Raw genomic sequence first — 16669 nt, 5'->3', positions numbered from 1 at the left:
TTTGGTGCAAACCCTTGTTTCTACTGTCATCTCACAGTGACTCCAGAGAGGTACCTAGGACAGTCGTTATCGCCACTTTACAGTTGAGGGATCTGAGGCCTGGGTCAGGAGGCGTCTTGCTTTTGTGGGCCCCTCAGGTGGAAGGTGAAGGAGCCACGTCTGGAAGCCGGGTCTGTCTGACACCAGGGCCAGTGCCCTTTCCACTGCCTGTGGGGCCTCCGGCATTGCTTGGGTCACGCAGAGTCCAGGTAGATAGAACCCTGGGATTCCAACAGCATATGGTGTACAGTTGATTTGACAAAAGGGGAAAGAAAGGTGTTTGACCCAATTAAGCCATTAAAACAGGCAGTGTTTTAGAATTACCTTTCCCTTAACATTTCCACTTAATGTTTGGTGAGTCTCTCAGTATGGTGTACAACAGCCATACCTGATTTTGGCAATCAAGAAACTAGAGCCGTGAAAATCTATCTCCCGCCTCCATGGATATCTGAGGGCTCTCTCCGCTATGACCCCTACAGGCATTGTCACTGTCAGAACCTCTGCCTCGTGAGTGATGGTGGGAATTTTCACCTTTAGCAGCATACATAGCAGTGCTTGGAAGTGGTCCTCCGACGTGGTAGGCCCATCCGTGTGTGCATGAGAGGCAGCTGCAGGTCTGCCATCTGCCCTTGGACAGGCAAGAGCCTACATAGGAGATGTGCCAGCAGTGGGCTCGCTGTGCTGGGGCCTTGGCAGCAGTGCTGTTGTGAATACAACTACTGAAGTGGTGGGCGTTTCTGATACTCTCTGTACTGCTTACAAGTCAGAGCAGGGCTTGCTCACAGAGAGCAGAGCTGGTGGCCTGGCAGGTCCATTTTCCACATCTGAAGGGAACTGATTGAAGACCAGCTGGACTCACACGCTGTGTGTTTTAGTCTCTCTTTTTTAGGCACTTAGTTTTTACATATGATGGATAAAGCCATTCTCCTGTCTTCCTCTTACCCACTGCTCTCCTTTGTAATGAAAGGAAGGGATGGGTGGAGTCAAGGAAAGACTTATGTGTAAAAGCTGCCTGCCCAAGAAGTGGCCTCATGGTTTAAGGTGCAGTGCTGCCAGGGAGTGGATGGGTCCCTTGGCCTGCATACCCCTAGAGCTTACGTAAAGTAGCTGCAAGTTAGGCAGGAGAGCCCATGCACATTTTTGCACTTTTAAAGATAATCTGATGGATACTCTCCTCATAAAGTAAATTTCTTTTGGTTTGGACATTAATTAGGACCTTTACTTGCCAATTTACTTCACATATCAGGTAAAAGGCACTTAACCTTTCAGTTTTCTTCTTGAATGGTCCTTAAGAAGCCTAGTAAGTGACCCTTGAATTTTTCTTAAAAATCTCATTACTGGTCCAAAAGATGTGTGTAGACCCTCCCTTTCTATTCCAGATATGGTTTCCTTTCCTGCTGGTATAAGCATCCAACTCACCTCAATGTGGGGCAACCTGAAGCTGTTCTCTTACGTTTCTTTATTCTTTATTCAATAATTTATCCGTTGGAAATCGGAATGAAGGTTCCTATTTTTGTTGTTGGAAACACCTGAGTTTAAATCTTTTTCCTTCCTGGAGCAATCCAGGAATCTCATAAATATTGTTGCCTGAGAAAAGAGGGCCAAGCACTTCTGTCAGGAAGGAAGGAATGTAAGGAGTGAAAGGAAGGAAAGGGGAAGACGCAGGAGAGGAAAGAGCTGGAATGGGCCTCACTTAGGCACGACTGTTGCCTCTGGTAGTGCAGGTGCTTCATGAGGGTCCTAGAAAGAAACTCAGGACCCCATGGTAACAGTTGGACAGAAACCAGCCAGGAGAGAGAGAGAGGCTCAGAGAAGTAGAGCAGGCAGTCTGAAGCACAGGGCCGTGTCAGCAGCTGGTCAGACGTGTCAGGCGAGGCAGCTTGCCCGGCACACCCATCCATCTTTTGCTAAGCAGAAGGGCTTTGGAACTGAGGCCCCAGCAACCGAGCTTTACTAACTCTGCACCATGCTGGAGGAACATGATGGTGGAGGGTGAGACTGTCATCCACCCACCGGGAATCTGCCCTGACCCCAAGGGGTAGAAAATGGAAGGCCGGGGTGGTGGTTCCCAGGACAGTGCCCTGACCTGGAAGTTAACTGGATTTCTTCTCTTCTTCCCCTTTCTCTCAGCAACTCCGCAGCCAAGCCCGAGCCCTGATTACCTTTGCTGGGATGATACCCTACCGGACATCTGGGGACACCAACGCGAGGCTGGTGCAGATGGAGGTCCTCATGAATTAAGTGCGATGCTCCAAGGGGCTCCTGGGGCTGCTCGCTGTCAGTACCTCAGGCGTGTGGGCCCGCCAGGGTGGGGGGAGTTTCTGGTTTTGTTTCTGTTGTGTTAGTTTTGTTTTGTTTTTTTGTATTATGTATTTTTGTCAACACCAATAAATTTCTTTGATTTGTATTTCTTTTCACATTCTTTTATTTTCATTGTTTTGGTTTTTTTTTCCTTTGAAATTTTGTTCAAATTTTTATTTGTGTGGGAGGAAATGTCTTCACTAGTGCTTGGGCCAGAAAATGATAGGCTTATATAGGCATCTGTGATTTGGTTAAAGTTGACCTTAAATGATTAAAAATTCACCCAAAATGAGCAAGGAAATGAAGCCTTTGGGAGTTGCTTTTATTAGATACAACATTCCCTGTAGCAGGGTCACGGTTTGTTTTTCACATTTTTATTTGAATGTGAAAGCCAGTCTCAGCCTTGGTAAGTTAAGATTTGTGTGTAAAATACCAAGCACTCCATGTCCTCTTCCCTCTTATCTCACCAAGGTGGGCCTTGGCGTCCGGGGGTCCAAGACCATCCTCCAAATTATTTGCTCTGATCCCAGGATTAATTGGTTTGCTGTTCTGTTGAAATCCCACTGGAGATGAAAACGTAGGCCTAGGAAACGATAGCCTAGTAAACGAACCTTGTCGGGGTCTCAGCTGGAGCTCGAGGGAGGGCAAACGTGGCCCCTTCTCCCTCTGTAGCTGCAGCACTGCGAGGCGACTGCTTGGCCTTGTGTACTCTCCTCTTCAAGAGGACTTCTAAGCCCCCTTTTCCCTTCTCTGGTGTTTGGTTCTTCTGCTTGGACAGCCTCCCCTCTCCTTCCCTTTCCCACTCATGAAGCCAGTTGGCTGGGCCAGCTCATGGGTCTCATTACATTGGGCATCAGCACCGTGGGGGTGTGGTCCCTGAGCAGAGGTTGTCCCCCATCATTGGCCCTGTTTCTCCCGAAGCTTTGGACTAAACTAGAGAGGACGTGAGGACGAGTGTTTGTTCCTGAATGGACCAGCTGGGGCTACGAGAAATTGGGTATGGTCGGCTCTACTGGTTTTATGGACTGCTCCTGAGGCGGACTCTCCCAGGAGGATGTTAAGATCCCCAGAGTCTCCAAAGGTACTTTTTGCTTCTAGGGAGGAAACTCTCTCTTGTCACAGGGCATGGTTACCCTCACAATCCTCTGGTTGTAAAAATACTGATTGTTGCCTTTCCTTGTAGTAAAGAGCTAATAGGTAGATAATGGGGCCATCTGCTGTTCATCAGTTGGATCCCCTTATATCTATCAAGGATGTAGCCTAAGGGGCTGTCTCCCTCCTCTAGTCCCATCTATTCACCTTCAATTGGGCTTTACTAAGAAAGTCTCAGAAGGCAAGCACTGCAGGGGACTTGATTTAGCAAGTTGTGCCCAATTTATATGTGTTGATTATATTTTAAACAAAGCAAACAATTTGCTTTAACAGTGCCTTAAAAAGATTATTCTGAGGACTTTTCATAATGTGTGATTTAGGGTTCTGTTTTTTTTTTTTGATACTAGATCTTGTAGATAGAAATATAACAGTGCCATAAAGGAGAGAAGGCTCAAGGTGTTTAAATATGTATTTGCTCCCTGGCTCACCTCTTGTTCATCATTCTCACTGTGAGAATTAATTGTGAATTTGCCTTTCCTTGCGTCATGCAGTTCTGCCAGCTCCAAATAGGAGAGCTGCACGTGAGCCCTGCATAGGGGGATGAGGTCCTCTACCCTTGGACAGAAGGGAGAGGAAAGCTGCCCTGAAGGGGGAGCTGGGTGGAGTTGAGAGGAACGCAGTCCCTGGTTGGCATTTGAGAACTTGCGTAGCGAGAGACATTTATAGGAGAAATAAGGTAACTCGGTTCATACCAGAAGGGCTGGGGCAGGCTCATGGAGCAAACCCAGGGCTTGTCCCGTCGGCGGATTCTGTGGTAAAGCAAGGCCTGCTGGGTGCAGAGATGCAGGAGACATGAGGCCGAGTTTAGAAGGCCACAGCATCAACAGGTTCCCGTGTACTCATGGTTACAGCTTGTGCCCAGAAATCATGGTCCTGTGATAGCTTATTAGGTTAAAAGTCATCCTTAGCTCACTCAGTCAGGGAGCTAAATCCTTTCCCTTGATACTGGTCCATGATCTCACCATTTACCCAGAGAAACTGAGAGAAAGTGGCCCTGGGAGTCTTTCATCTTCCCAGGATGAGATTCCAATCTTTCTAACAAAATCAAGGGTACTTGGAGGCTAACAGGGTCAGTGCCTGCCTCCGAGTGGCTCATAATAAACTCACTGAGACACTCAGAGCGACGTACTGACTTGATCTGAGTCCCTTTCAGGGGCCTAGGGATTTGATTGCATGGACTCTGTTCCTTTGATTTTTTTTTTTTTTTTTTTTTAAACAACCGTGGCCGCCTAACTTCTAAGGGAAAACAGGTGGAACTAGTGAGCTCTCAGAGCAAATCCTTTGGTTTTATCACTCCTGAGCTGGACGCGTTCATCAAAGAGCAGGAGATGCCCATGCACACTGAAGCCAGAATGTAGGCCCTGCTCCTGCCCTCCAAGAACTTACAGTCTAATTAGGGACTTGTAATGGCAGTAGAGCAGCCACTATTGTTATTCTTTTGATGAATCATTTAAATTCTAGGGTTTAGGTTACTTGAAGAACAGTACTATAGACTTTCCCACAGAATCCCGCACTTGCTGATATAGAGGGGAAAAAAATGGAGGAGCATTTACTCTTTGGATTCTCACCCCTGCCCGCTCTGTTTGAGTGAACTGTTTTGGCCAAAGCTTTAATACTCAATTTAACCATAACGTGCAGATGTGCCAACGTCCTACTGCTTTACACTGATCCCCACAATCATTGTTTCTCCATTAGGCATCTGAACCTTTGTCTAGCTCATTAGGTAGTTCACATCACTGCCACATTTCCATCATGCCACTCAGGAAGTGACTCGGGCATGCCGAACGCTGAATAAAACCCCAAGCTGGGGCATTGTCCCAGGCCCACCAGAGTGCTGGCAGGCCCCAGCCTGCCTGGACTCTCACTTAGCCTCAGTCAGTCATAGAGATCGACTGAGCCCTGTGTCCAGCAAATTGGGAGAAAACGTTATAAAATTCCTAATGGAGATGTGCACTTTATGGTATTGTTCAAGATGCTCATTTTATATCAGTAAAAAAAGGCTTTTGTGCCTGCATTTCAGGAATATCAGGAAGAAGTCAGCAACTCATTAAACGGAAATTGTGTACCTCCCTGCAGGAAAATGAGGCTGTTTTGAGGTCCTGGATGGTCCCCCGTTCTTCATTCTTCGTAGGTTGAATTCAGAAGTCACCTATCTCCAGCCCATCTTCTGCCAGCTTCATAGTATACTAGTATCCCTCACAGGACAGGGACAGGAGGGAAATAAATGTCTTGCCACTTGTTTCTAACTAAAAAGGTTGGTGGAAGAAAGCTTAAAACCACTAACTAAAATGTTTCCAAAATTATTTTCAAATGATCTGTGCTTCTCCTTGCCTTGTTATACGTGTAACTGTTGTGACTGGCTGTAGCTCAGGGAGGGCCTGCCTAAACAGGCCTGGTGTGTTGATGTGTCAGCCTAAGTTCAGTTCAGCAGCTACAGTCCTGCATGTACTGGGCTGTGCTAGGTAGCTGGGGATAGCCAGGGTCACCAAGTCCCCATCCCAGAGTTGTTCAGAAGTCTAAGTGGGCTCTTTCTTTCCTTTTTTTGCCAGGATCATCTAAGTGGAAATACTGTTGGTTCTAAGTGGCTAACCCAGGAAGGGAGGAAAATTTTTTGTCCTAATCTTGATTTTTGAAAGAGCTTCAGTGTGCCCTCTCCTAGGTATCTAGCCCACGATGGCTCGCTCAGCAAAGGTTTGAATGAGCAGATTCTTTGCTTCGGCCTCCTGTGCCAGCCCCCTCCCCACATCCTCTGTACCAGCTCCACATGCCTGGATTCAAACTTAGGGGCCTTTAACAGGCATTCAGTCTGAAAGAAGGTAGAGGGGAGTGTCTCCTGGGGTTAGATAAAACAGGACTGATCCTTCAAAGAAGGAAACTTGCAGAGCTGCACGGTCTGCAGGGAAACATTGAGAAGAAGGGGGTGGATATTTGATTTACTGTTAACAATGATAAAGGCCAGATCTTTAAAAAAAAGTAAAAGGTTGAGGGGCTGGCAGAAACCCAGCATTGCATATTGGCATACTCTATATGTCCTGTTGCCTTTGCCCTTGGGGTCCTTGAGAATCTGTTTCTTAGGATGGGGAGGGCAAAAGAGTTTGCCTCAGACAGTGGTTTCTGTTTGAACAGGAAAGAGGGGAGCCTGTGATCCCAGAGGGGACTTCTAACAGAGAAACAGACATACTGTAGCCTCTTGGCTGGCCGCAGCAGAGCTGGCCTAGGCAGGCTCTCAGGTGGCATCCAGGGCTGCACGGCCTGCAGCTAAGGCCCCTTTATCTGCCCCAGATTTAGCAAATAAAAATACAGGACACCTGGTTAAATTTGAATTTCAGATAAACAGTGAATAAGTTCTTAGTATAAGTTTGTCCCAGTTTTTTCTGGCTGCCTTATTCAGGCTGGCCTCTGCTGGCATCTGCTGCGTAGAGGCTTCCAGGCTTGATACAGGCTGCCAGGAGCTCTCCAGCTACATTGGATTACCCTGATTTGTTGCACTGTTTGTGCCTCTGTGGGCAGCAGAAATGACAGTGAGATATGAAGTCACTGGAGAGAGGGCAGTAAGGGGAATTCAGTTCTGAAGAGCCAGGCAGGCTGACTTAGTTGGATGAGTGTGGGCCCCCGTTGACCTCAGCTGCTAGCTTCTACTGGGTATTTTTCCGTCAGGAATTTCAAATGTGTATTTTATAAAGAGAGCAAGGAAGCCAAGTACAGCCTTTTCTCACTTGATCAGTAACTTTGATTAGAGATGTAGCGGGGGAGAATTCTTTGCTTTGTTTGGTTGACTGATTATTTTCCTTTCATCTTTGCTTTGCTGACGTTGTCGCTCTGTGTGCTATTTGTGGGGAGAAGGGACAGGGTGGGAGAGAGTCGGTATATGTGTTCTCACCTTCCTTCCTGTACAGTAACTTCTGCATTTACTCTGTTTAGGATGGTTCCTTCACCACCACCCCTGTCTGTAGCCAGTAAATTTCCGGAATGTTCTCCCTAAGTGTCATGTGCCCCCTTTTTTCAGTCCTTCAGTGGAGCAGAAACCTCTCTCAGGCCTCCTTTCCTGGGAATGTCCTTAACTGAGGCACAGCCTGGGGCTCCTCGGAAGGCAGCAGAAGTGCCTCTTCCCAGCCTCTGGGGGTGACTGGGCCTGGCCCCTTCTCCACTCCCTGCAAGGAAGGCTAAGGCCTGCTGGGCCCCTGGGTCCTCGAAGTCCCCACAGGTTTCTGTAAGTACAGGACTCCCATCCCAGCTCTGAAGTCTTGCTCTCCCCTCATCAGCCTCAGAGTTCAGTCCCCTGGCTAGGGATCTGAGGGAGGTCGGTCTGGCTGGAGGTGTGGTGGGACAATAGATCCAGAGCATTTTGATGGTGACCCAGCATGTGGCATGCATTCTGGGGCTAGCAGCTGCTGGAGCTCTGTGACCATTGACGCTGGGCTCTCAGTGGAAAGCATTTTAAATGGGGGTCAATAGCCAGTTATTGGCCTTGGGAAGGGGATGCAAGATTGTTTCGATGGTGGGAGAGACTTGGGCCTGGTCACAGGACAGATGTCCCCTGTTCTCCTGGGCAGTATCTGCTTGTGTTTCTGACCAGGAAGGGTTTTCAGGGTCTGGGGTTTGGGCTTCTGCCTGGGGATGTGCAAATGGCTGAGGAGGTAGGGGGTCTTCATTTCTCTCCACCTGGGAGACCTGGCCCTAACGAGAAGCTCGGGAGAGACAGGCTCCAGCTGCCTGGTGGCAGGAGTACTCTCTCCTTGAAGGAGCCACATGGAAGAGCTTCAGCCCATTCGCTTTGCCTGGGGGCCCTCAGCTTGTTTTGGCCTCTGCGACCTGTGCGAGGCCACTTCCTGATGAATCACTTGGAAATCTGGGCCTCAGACAAGTGCCCATGTAGGGCCCACCCCATGTAGGGCTTAGTGGTCTCTTCCACGCTCTGCAGCACCTCCTGGAGCAGGGGCTGGCAAGAGCCGGTGGCTGGAGAGGGGAAGCTGTCGAGGGGCTGGGGGCAGGTGGAGAGCTGGCTGCTGCAGTAAAGCGTAGCCCCGTTTACCCAGATCTCAGAGCTAGAGGCTTTCCAGCGGAGTCCTAGTTAAAACCTTTAAAATGCCACCCACGAGGAAAGAGGACAAGGTTAGGGCCACTGGTCACCCCAAATGAGGGGTGCTTTAGCCATTCCCTTGGAACAGCCAGATTTCCATAGAAGCCCCGGGAAGCACACAGCCACAGAGAAGTATGAGGACTGATGGTGGGCAGTGAGGCCCCAGAGCCCAGGAGAGCTGCATGCTGGCGGTGCTGTTGCTGGGGTAAGACGTTTTCCTCGGGGAGGTCGGCTGGAGAGCCCCTCTGCCCAGTTGCTGCAAATGCCTCCCCCCAAACAGTGCCGGCCCGGAGGCATCACCCTCACCACCCGGCTGACCCTCTTGCACTCAGAGTGGGTCCCTGGGTGAGCTTTCATACTGGTCAGCCACACACATCAGCTGGCTTGTATTTTTAGGAAAATTAAACCAAACCCAAAAGGGCATTTTGATTCCCTAAATATGAATGTTTGGGATGTGGCCCTCTGGTGGCCGGCAGCGATTACTAGCTTTAGAAAGCACAAAAGGCCTAAGAAAGATTTCGAGACTTCTTTGAAAACTGAATTCGGAAAGGAAAGAGCTCAGCAACAGTGGGGGTCGGGGGCAGGAAAAGGAAATGAATGTTGGAGGACCAGCCCAAGACGGAAGGCTCTCCAAGCACAGAGCCCTGAATGAAACAAGCCCACCAGGCCTCAGGGCCTGGCATTTTCAAGAGACACCACAAGCCTTGGAGCTGGCCTGAAAGTTGGGCTAAAATCCCCATTTCACCATCTGGTAATCATGTGACTGAGGGCAAGTCGTTTGACTGCTTAGAACTAGATTGCTCAGGTGTAAAGCAGGGATACCAATCATATTCCATCAGGCTAATGGGACTATGAAGTTAATTTATAGAGATCACCTACCTATTGCCTGACATACTGTGGGCCCTCAGTAAAGGTTAATTTTGGCCACCCTACTCCCAGCGTTGTTTAGACAGGTCTCTAGGGCTATAGGTATGTCCTCTACCATTTGGCTTCTGCACTTCACAACAGGTTTTTCACATGGGTGCAGGGTGGACTCAGTTACCCCCACCCCAGGGATGGCAATCTTTTTGTTTTTTGCAAGAGACAAATTTAGGTTAAAATCAGTAAGCCAAAAATTTGCTACAAGGGGACCAACCTTGGCATGTCAAGTTCAAGTTGTGATTCCTGTTGATTCAGTGACCGCTGAATGAAGAATGCAGTTCAACAAATGTTTGAGCATCTATCCTGTGCCAGGCATTGTTCTAGGACACAGTGGTGAAATGAATTGACATCCCTGCCTTCAAGAAGCTTACCTTTTACTGAGGTGAGACCAACAGCAAAGGGCCTCTTCCTAGGTGAGACTGAGTTGCAGTTCCTGCTTTCGTAAGCTCATGGTGTGGTGTGGTCGGCGGGGAGAAGAGATAAGCAGGTGTGTGCGTGTGTGCGTGCGCACAGACACTATAATAAAATAGGAAGCCTTAGGAAATGCCACAAGAAAGGGCTTGATAAAGAAGATCAGAGGCAGGATTTCCTGTGGCTGGGGGATGCAGGAGCCATCTGCACTTGACCAGGATCCAGACCGCAGACGGGTGGGTGGGGTGGGGGGCCCCAGCCAGCCCAGAATGATACAGTGAGCTCCACTCCAGCTCCCCACTCGGCCCCAGCAGTCTCATGCAGCTGTTAATCTCTCCTATGACCTTGAAGCTGGGGAAACAGCAGGATCAGGTGAGTTGAGGGGCCCTGGAGCCAGGTGGAGAACTGCCAGAGGTCACAGGCCTCATGTGCAGCCCTTCCTGGCTGAGCAGAAACCTGATTGTGGGGCATCCACCTTGTCCAAGAGGTGAGTATGTGGGGTTTGCACCTGGGGTGTGTGGTCCATCAGGCAGAGTGACGAGGGGTGGTCTCACTTGGGGACACACACTTGTCTTACAAATCAATAACTGTAAAGCTGTCTGTTGGCCTTAGGCAGTGAATTCAAGCAAAGGGCTGATGGCCTGCTTATGTATTCATGAGTCTACCCAGGATAAAAAAAACTCTTTAAAATCCTTTTACAACATGAAAGATTATTTTTAAGAAACCCTAAATCAGCATTACCTTTATCAAGAAAAGCCAGATTTTGTGCTGTGCACAGCCTTAGTCACATCTTTCTCAAGCTTATAGCCCCAGCTCTGCCATTCTCAACCCTGGATACCGATTAGGATCATCTGGGGAGCTCTTAAAAATACTGGCTTCCAAGCCTCTGCCCCCTGAGTTTCTGACTTAATTGGTCTGGGGAGGGGCCTAGGCGCTGACTGGTTTTTTAAAGTTCCCCAGGTGATTTTCATGTCCTGGGTCAAGAACAGGGTCAAGACCATTGTTCTGACTGGAAGCAGGGAGTGAAGTAGGCCCCTCTAAACGTGGACTCCCCCCACCCTCCTCAACATGGGCTTTCAATAAATCATAGATTGTCAGAGATGCACTAAATAGGAAGATGAAAATTCTAACTAGTTAGGAAAAATATGTGCCATACCTAGGGCCCATTGGGTCAACTTGCCCTTTGTGTACCCACCAAGGTCAAAGCTAGTTGTCTAGGATGGTTTTTGATGTTGATGGTTAATCAGTTAAAATGCATTACTGTGTGGGGGGGTGAGGGGGTGGCAGGGATGGCAGTGTCCATTTCCCAGGAAATCACAAGTGAATGACCATCTTGACAACTCTGGCCGAATCCCTGGGCCCTCATCAGGGGTGTTCTTTCCTAGTGTCCACCTGCCCCCAGCCTTCCCGCGTCCACCTTTGGCAGGTACAGGCCTTGCCGGGCTTGTCCTGAGCCTCTCCAGCACTCAGTGCTGCTGCTAACGAAGCTCCCTGGGAGTGAGGACTCGATTCCCACTCCACGCAAAGCCCCTCGGACTTCCTGCTGTAGGGCTCCATACCCTGGGAACGCGCACCCAGCCGGAGGGACCCCGTCTGGAGGGCAGACTCCCTTTGGATCCAGCCCCTTCCCCACTTTAGCACAAATGCATTCCGGATGGCAAGTGTCATCTTGCAGCTGAACCCTGGGTGACCACCGGCAGAAGATCCTTTGGGATATATATTAAGGAGGTCAGTAGCTTATTTCAAGTGTCTGGTAAAGGGGCAACAAGATGATGGGGGAGACCCTCTCTCTGGGCTTCTGGGATCCTCTGGACGTTTGCCCTATCGAAGCCCAAGTTGTGATGAATGCAAATGACCAAATCCAACTCTCTCTGGGGTTCCACCTTCTGATCCCGAGCAACCCTTCCCCGCAACTCCTCCTAATGCCCTAACTTTTTGGTTTGTTTGTTAATAAATTTTAGTGCCTGCCCTTACTAAAAAGTATTGCCTTAAATAGTCAAGGATGAGTTGGTTTCTTCCCCCACCCCTACCTTTCTTTTCTGGTAGCTAAAGAGCTGGGGGAAGGGTGGGGGGTGGAATATATATACACACACACACATATATATTTGCAGAGCAATATTAATGTCCTCTGAAATGCTTCTTTCACAAGTTCCCTCTCTCGATCATCAAAACACTCATTGAGAAGAATTATCCATTTGGCAGATGATGAAACTAAGGCACACAGGCCTGAGGTCATGAGGTAGGTGGTGCAGAGCCAGGTCCAGGCCTCCTTTGACTCTTATCCTTCCCACTCCCTCCATGTGTCTAGGGCTGGACCCAATTTGGGGGATGGGGTGGGGGAAGCTGAGCTTTTAAAGCAGTTCCATGATTCTAGGACCCCTGGTCCCAGGTCGAGTATCAGGTCAGAGGCTCCTGAGCTCCAAAAGATGCCATTAAGGAGTATTCTGATTAGGAATGCACTGTGGAGTTCAAAATCGAGCAGAATGACCATGTTTCTCCTCTACTTTTTTCAAGAAAGACAAAAAGGTTTACAGGAAAGTTAGAAAAACTGAAGGTGTATTTAAAAGTGAAAAGCTGGGGGTAGGAGAAACAATGGGTTTGGCTCCTTGGTCTCTTGGAGAGCACATAGGCTGAGTCATCAGGGTGAAGAGCACATGGTCATGCCTGTGACTACAGGACAGAATTTCTGTTAGAATCACTGCTTCAGTTTGTGTTGATGCAGCAGAAATGAGCTCAAGCCACCCTCGTTTTGGAATCTTTTCCAAGCTTGGATGGAGGGATCAAGGGTTGACGGAGATTTATTTTCTTTATGAGAAGAGGATGAGGGGGAAAAAAGTGAAATCTCACTCTTTTTATCAGATAGTGACTACTGATTATAATTCTACTTTTTGCCTTGGCTGCCAGGAAGCTGCAAGCTAACACATGGCACTCTCCTGCCTTAAATGTTTGTTTATCTCTTTTTGCCTTTATTCTAACTGTGCTACTTCATACATCCCACTCCATCATTACCCCAGCCAGAGGAAGTCATCCCTTCTCTGAACCCATGTAGCATTTTATCCAGGGATTTCTGCCTTTGGGCCTTGGGTTGTGGCTGTTGTGGCTGTTACCTCCTCTGAGGAACTATATGCTACTTGAGGACAGTGATCGTGCCCTGTCCTTCTGTGTATCCTCCAAAACAGCCAGGCTGTGTCTAATCCACTATTAATACCTACAATTACTTGTGGAATGAATGTTGGCTAAAAAGACTTTTTTAAAAAAGCAAGTCTAACCATGAAGAAAAAGGAACCAGGAGTTGTTCCTTTAACAATGAAAATATCTTAATCATCAAACATGTTTCCCTTTTGCTTTAGCTGCCAGTAGCTTCAGGGTACTTCAGTGTTCAACTCCTGTAACACTGTCCGGATAGAAGGACCAGGATTGCAATAGACACACTTATGTGGTTTGCAAGGCTCAAGAGAAATCTCAGTTTTCTTGGTCCTGGTCGCTTGCAGAGGTTGCAGTCAGCCTCTGGCTTCCCAGACCTTTCCAGTGCCAGACACCTCCATTGTTGCCCTTCCCCCTACACTGTATACAGGGTTTTGTGTCTGCTCCCCACTTCCTCGCTACCATCAAGTCTGTGCGCCCCCCTGTGGGCAGGGACCCAGCCTCCATCATTTGCAGCCCTGGGCCTCTGCATGGCGCTGGCCCAGGGTAGCCATCGGTCCGGGAGGATGTTTGCCCAGGCTTGTCATCACTGCCTCAAACCCTCGGAGCCACGTCCAGAGGAGGAAGCTCGCCGAGTTCTGGTATCGTTGCTGCAGCTGGTGTTGTGAATCAGGCCGACGAGCAGCGCATCCTCTTACCCGGCTATTTCACGACACCAGGGTTGCATCATACCCATCCTCTCCAGGCGAGCCTCGTGGGACCGGGGCGGATGTGGACGTGGGGATGGGGCGGGGGTTGGTGTGGGGGTGGGCAGTCTGCGTGTGAAAGATTGTTCTCTTTAGCCCACTGGGTCTTAGCCTGACTGCCCCTCAGTTCCACCTGGGGAGATTTCTAAGAATACTGATGCCGGCCGCTCACCTCCTTTTCGACCCCAGGCCCATAGCATCCCCAGCAGGGGAGTCAGCATTTGTCAGAGGCTCCAGTGAGATGGTTGAGTGTTGTGTGCAGTCAGGGGTGAGCCCTAGGGCTCAGAGCTGTGCAGTTGTCTGTTCTGCCTGACTGTCACTGGAGCCCCTCCCCGCCCTCCCTGGCCCTGTGCTTTCTTCCTGGCACTGCTCACCACCCCACTATGCCCCCCACCAGCTTTCCAGAAACAGATGAGATCTGATTCCCCAGGACGAAGGCCAGTCTCCTACCCTGGCATTCAAGGCCCTCCTTGCCAGGCGTCCCTACTCAGAAATGACACCACATTTCCCCCATAGAGTCCTCCCTGTTCCCCTCTCTCTCCAACTCCTGCCCTACACGAATCCGTGTGCTGGTTCTATCAGCTCTGCCTTCAGAATATATCTCAACTCCCAACACTTCTCACGACCCTGCCATCCACATCTAATCCCCGGCCCGGCCACCACCTTCATGCACCCACAGTGGCCCCACTAGTCTTGCTTTGCCCTTGCCTCCCTCCATCCGATCTCCACACAATGACCAAAGTGAACTTTGAAAAATATAAATCTGACCATCACATAATAGAACGTGGAACTTCTAACCCTGGCTTCTAAGGCCTGGTGTCCCCCCATCCATGTCTCAAACCCATCTCCTCAGTCCCTCAGCTTCTGCCATCCTGGCCTCCTTGCCATCTTGAAGCCCCAACCACACTCCTACCCCAGAGCCTTTGCACATGCTCTCTCCTCTTTCTGGAACCCCTGTGCTCACACCTGCTCACTTATGGGTGTCTCCTCCTTATTGTTGGATCTCAGCTCAAATTTCTCATTCTCAGAGAGGCCTAAATGCCCCTCCTTTAAAAAAAAAAAAAAAAAAAGCTTTGTTTTCTTCATAGCACTTATCACTGAATGTACCATGATGATTGCTTGTTTACTGCTTGTCTGTCTCTTCCACTAGAATGTGAGCTCCAGGAGGGCAGGGCCTTTGTCTTGTTCTCCGTGGTACCTTCCTTGCCTAGCACGGGGTATGGTATGCAGTAGGCACTCAATAAATGTGAGTGACTGAAGAAACAATCGGACCCCTTTCAGCCTCTTCTCCCACCATTTCTTCCCTCCCCCGCCCACCACGGCACCGTGAGCTCCAGTCCCACCACCTGGTCCCTCCCACTGACCGCGCCTTCCCAAGCCCCATGCCCCAGACCCCCTCCATCCTTGCCTACGTCTCCCCTCGAGGCTCCCCCTCCTCCAGGGCAGCCTCCCTCCTCTGCTAGCCAGTTGCTGCGACCTCCTTGCTGGTTAGTCTGCCAGGCTAGGCTGTGAGTTCCAGTCCTGGTGCATAAGGACTTAGGTGCCTCGGTGGCTGTGAAGACAGCAGGCCCTTCTGTCCTCACCATTTCAGCCCCCTGTGCCTGGGGTTTTCCCTTCCAGGAAGTTTCCTGAGTCTTTCTGTTCCTTTACCACCCCATTCTTCCTCCTCCGAGAACCGGGAGAGGCCAGGGGCCCTAAGTCACCCAGCCAGGGGCCCTTGAGTGAGTGAGAGCCAGCACTGGTGTAGGTGTCATTTCCATTTGGCTGCTAAGTGGGGGCTGAGGGGGCTGAGGGAACGACTTGCTCAGAGCCCTGGGGAAACTGACAACTGAGATGGGAGCCTGACAGCCCCTGAGGCCAAATCCCAGGGCTTCACTCAGGGTTCCTCCAACTTCCACTCCTGGTCTCAGACCTGACAGGCTCTGGGCAACCTGGCAGCTAAAGCCCTGGAAGGCAGGAGTCGTGTGTGACCCACATGGTGCCCCCATCAAGAAGAGTGCCTCTGTGAGCATTTCTCAAAGGGATGGACTTCCATCCAAGGGCAGGAAGCCCCTTTCTTTGGCGTCTGTGCTTTGGGACAAGGAGTTGCGACAGTCCCTTCAACTGTCCTATTGATAAGCCTTTTGAGGGGTCCTGCTTAAATCCCCCCACCCAGAGACATACAGGTATGGGGGGCGCAGGAAAGGCTTCTCGAAAAAGCAAATGCTCCCCTCCAGGGCTGGGAGGGACCTTGGAGCTGACCCAGGCCTGGGAATTGTGGAGGGGGAGGAAGTGGCTTGCTCAAGGTCATCCAGCAAAGCTGCGGGCCCTCACTCTGCCGGGGCCCCAGTGCTGCTGGAAACCAGCCTTGGTCCCTCTGGCCACTTTCTCTCCTAAGATCTTAATCACGAATTTTCCACAGCTGCTCCGGGGACAGGGTGTGTAGGGACGGCGTAAGGGGGTGTTGGGCAGCTGTGATTTTCACCAGTCAAGTGGCAGTTAAAGATGGAGAGGGCGATAAGGTCTGTAAGCTCTACCCTGAGGCCCCGTGGGAGGGAAGGAGTAATTGGCAGATGGGGGCGGGGCGCTGCAGGGAAGGTGGAAAACTGACCACGGCTGGGGTCCTGGCAGTGGAGTCCTCACCTTGGAGCCTTCCCCGCTGCTGGCAGCTGGCTTGGGGGTTGGGGACACCCTCCTGCAGAAGCCTCTCTGAGGAGGGGCCAGAGGTCCTGGAGAGGGAGTAGGCAAGTCTGGGGGTCTGGGGAGCCCCGAGAAGAGTCTTTTAAAGAAGTGAACACATAGTAAATATATCAACTTTGCAAAACGGTGCACAGTGATCATAGCCTTTTGGGTTTGTCCTCGAGGACCAGCCGTCAGCTCACCTCTGTGCCTGGTT

The 16669-nt window shown here is 50.1% G+C and overlaps 1 protein-coding gene across 2 annotated transcripts in view; it reads left to right on the top strand.

Moving 5' to 3' along the window:
* The window catches only part of NUP93 (nucleoporin 93), a 104164-nt gene extending 101718 nt beyond the window's left edge, over positions 1-2446 (top strand). For both annotated transcript variants that reach the window (XM_061173125.1, XM_061173126.1), the window contains one exon: positions 2170-2446. In XM_061173125.1, the coding sequence (XP_061029108.1) occupies positions 2170-2280 (111 nt within the window). In that variant the 3' untranslated portion in view covers positions 2281-2446. The remainder of the gene's footprint in view (positions 1-2169) is intronic.
* Positions 2447-16669: the final 14223 nt, after the last annotated feature.

Source organism: Eubalaena glacialis, chromosome 18 (assembly GCF_028564815.1).
Source record: "Eubalaena glacialis isolate mEubGla1 chromosome 18, mEubGla1.1.hap2.+ XY, whole genome shotgun sequence".
NCBI classification, from domain to species: domain Eukaryota; kingdom Metazoa; phylum Chordata; class Mammalia; order Artiodactyla; family Balaenidae; genus Eubalaena; species Eubalaena glacialis.
The sequence above is the reverse complement of the archived record's forward strand: the minus strand, read 5'-3'. Positions and strand labels throughout refer to the sequence as shown.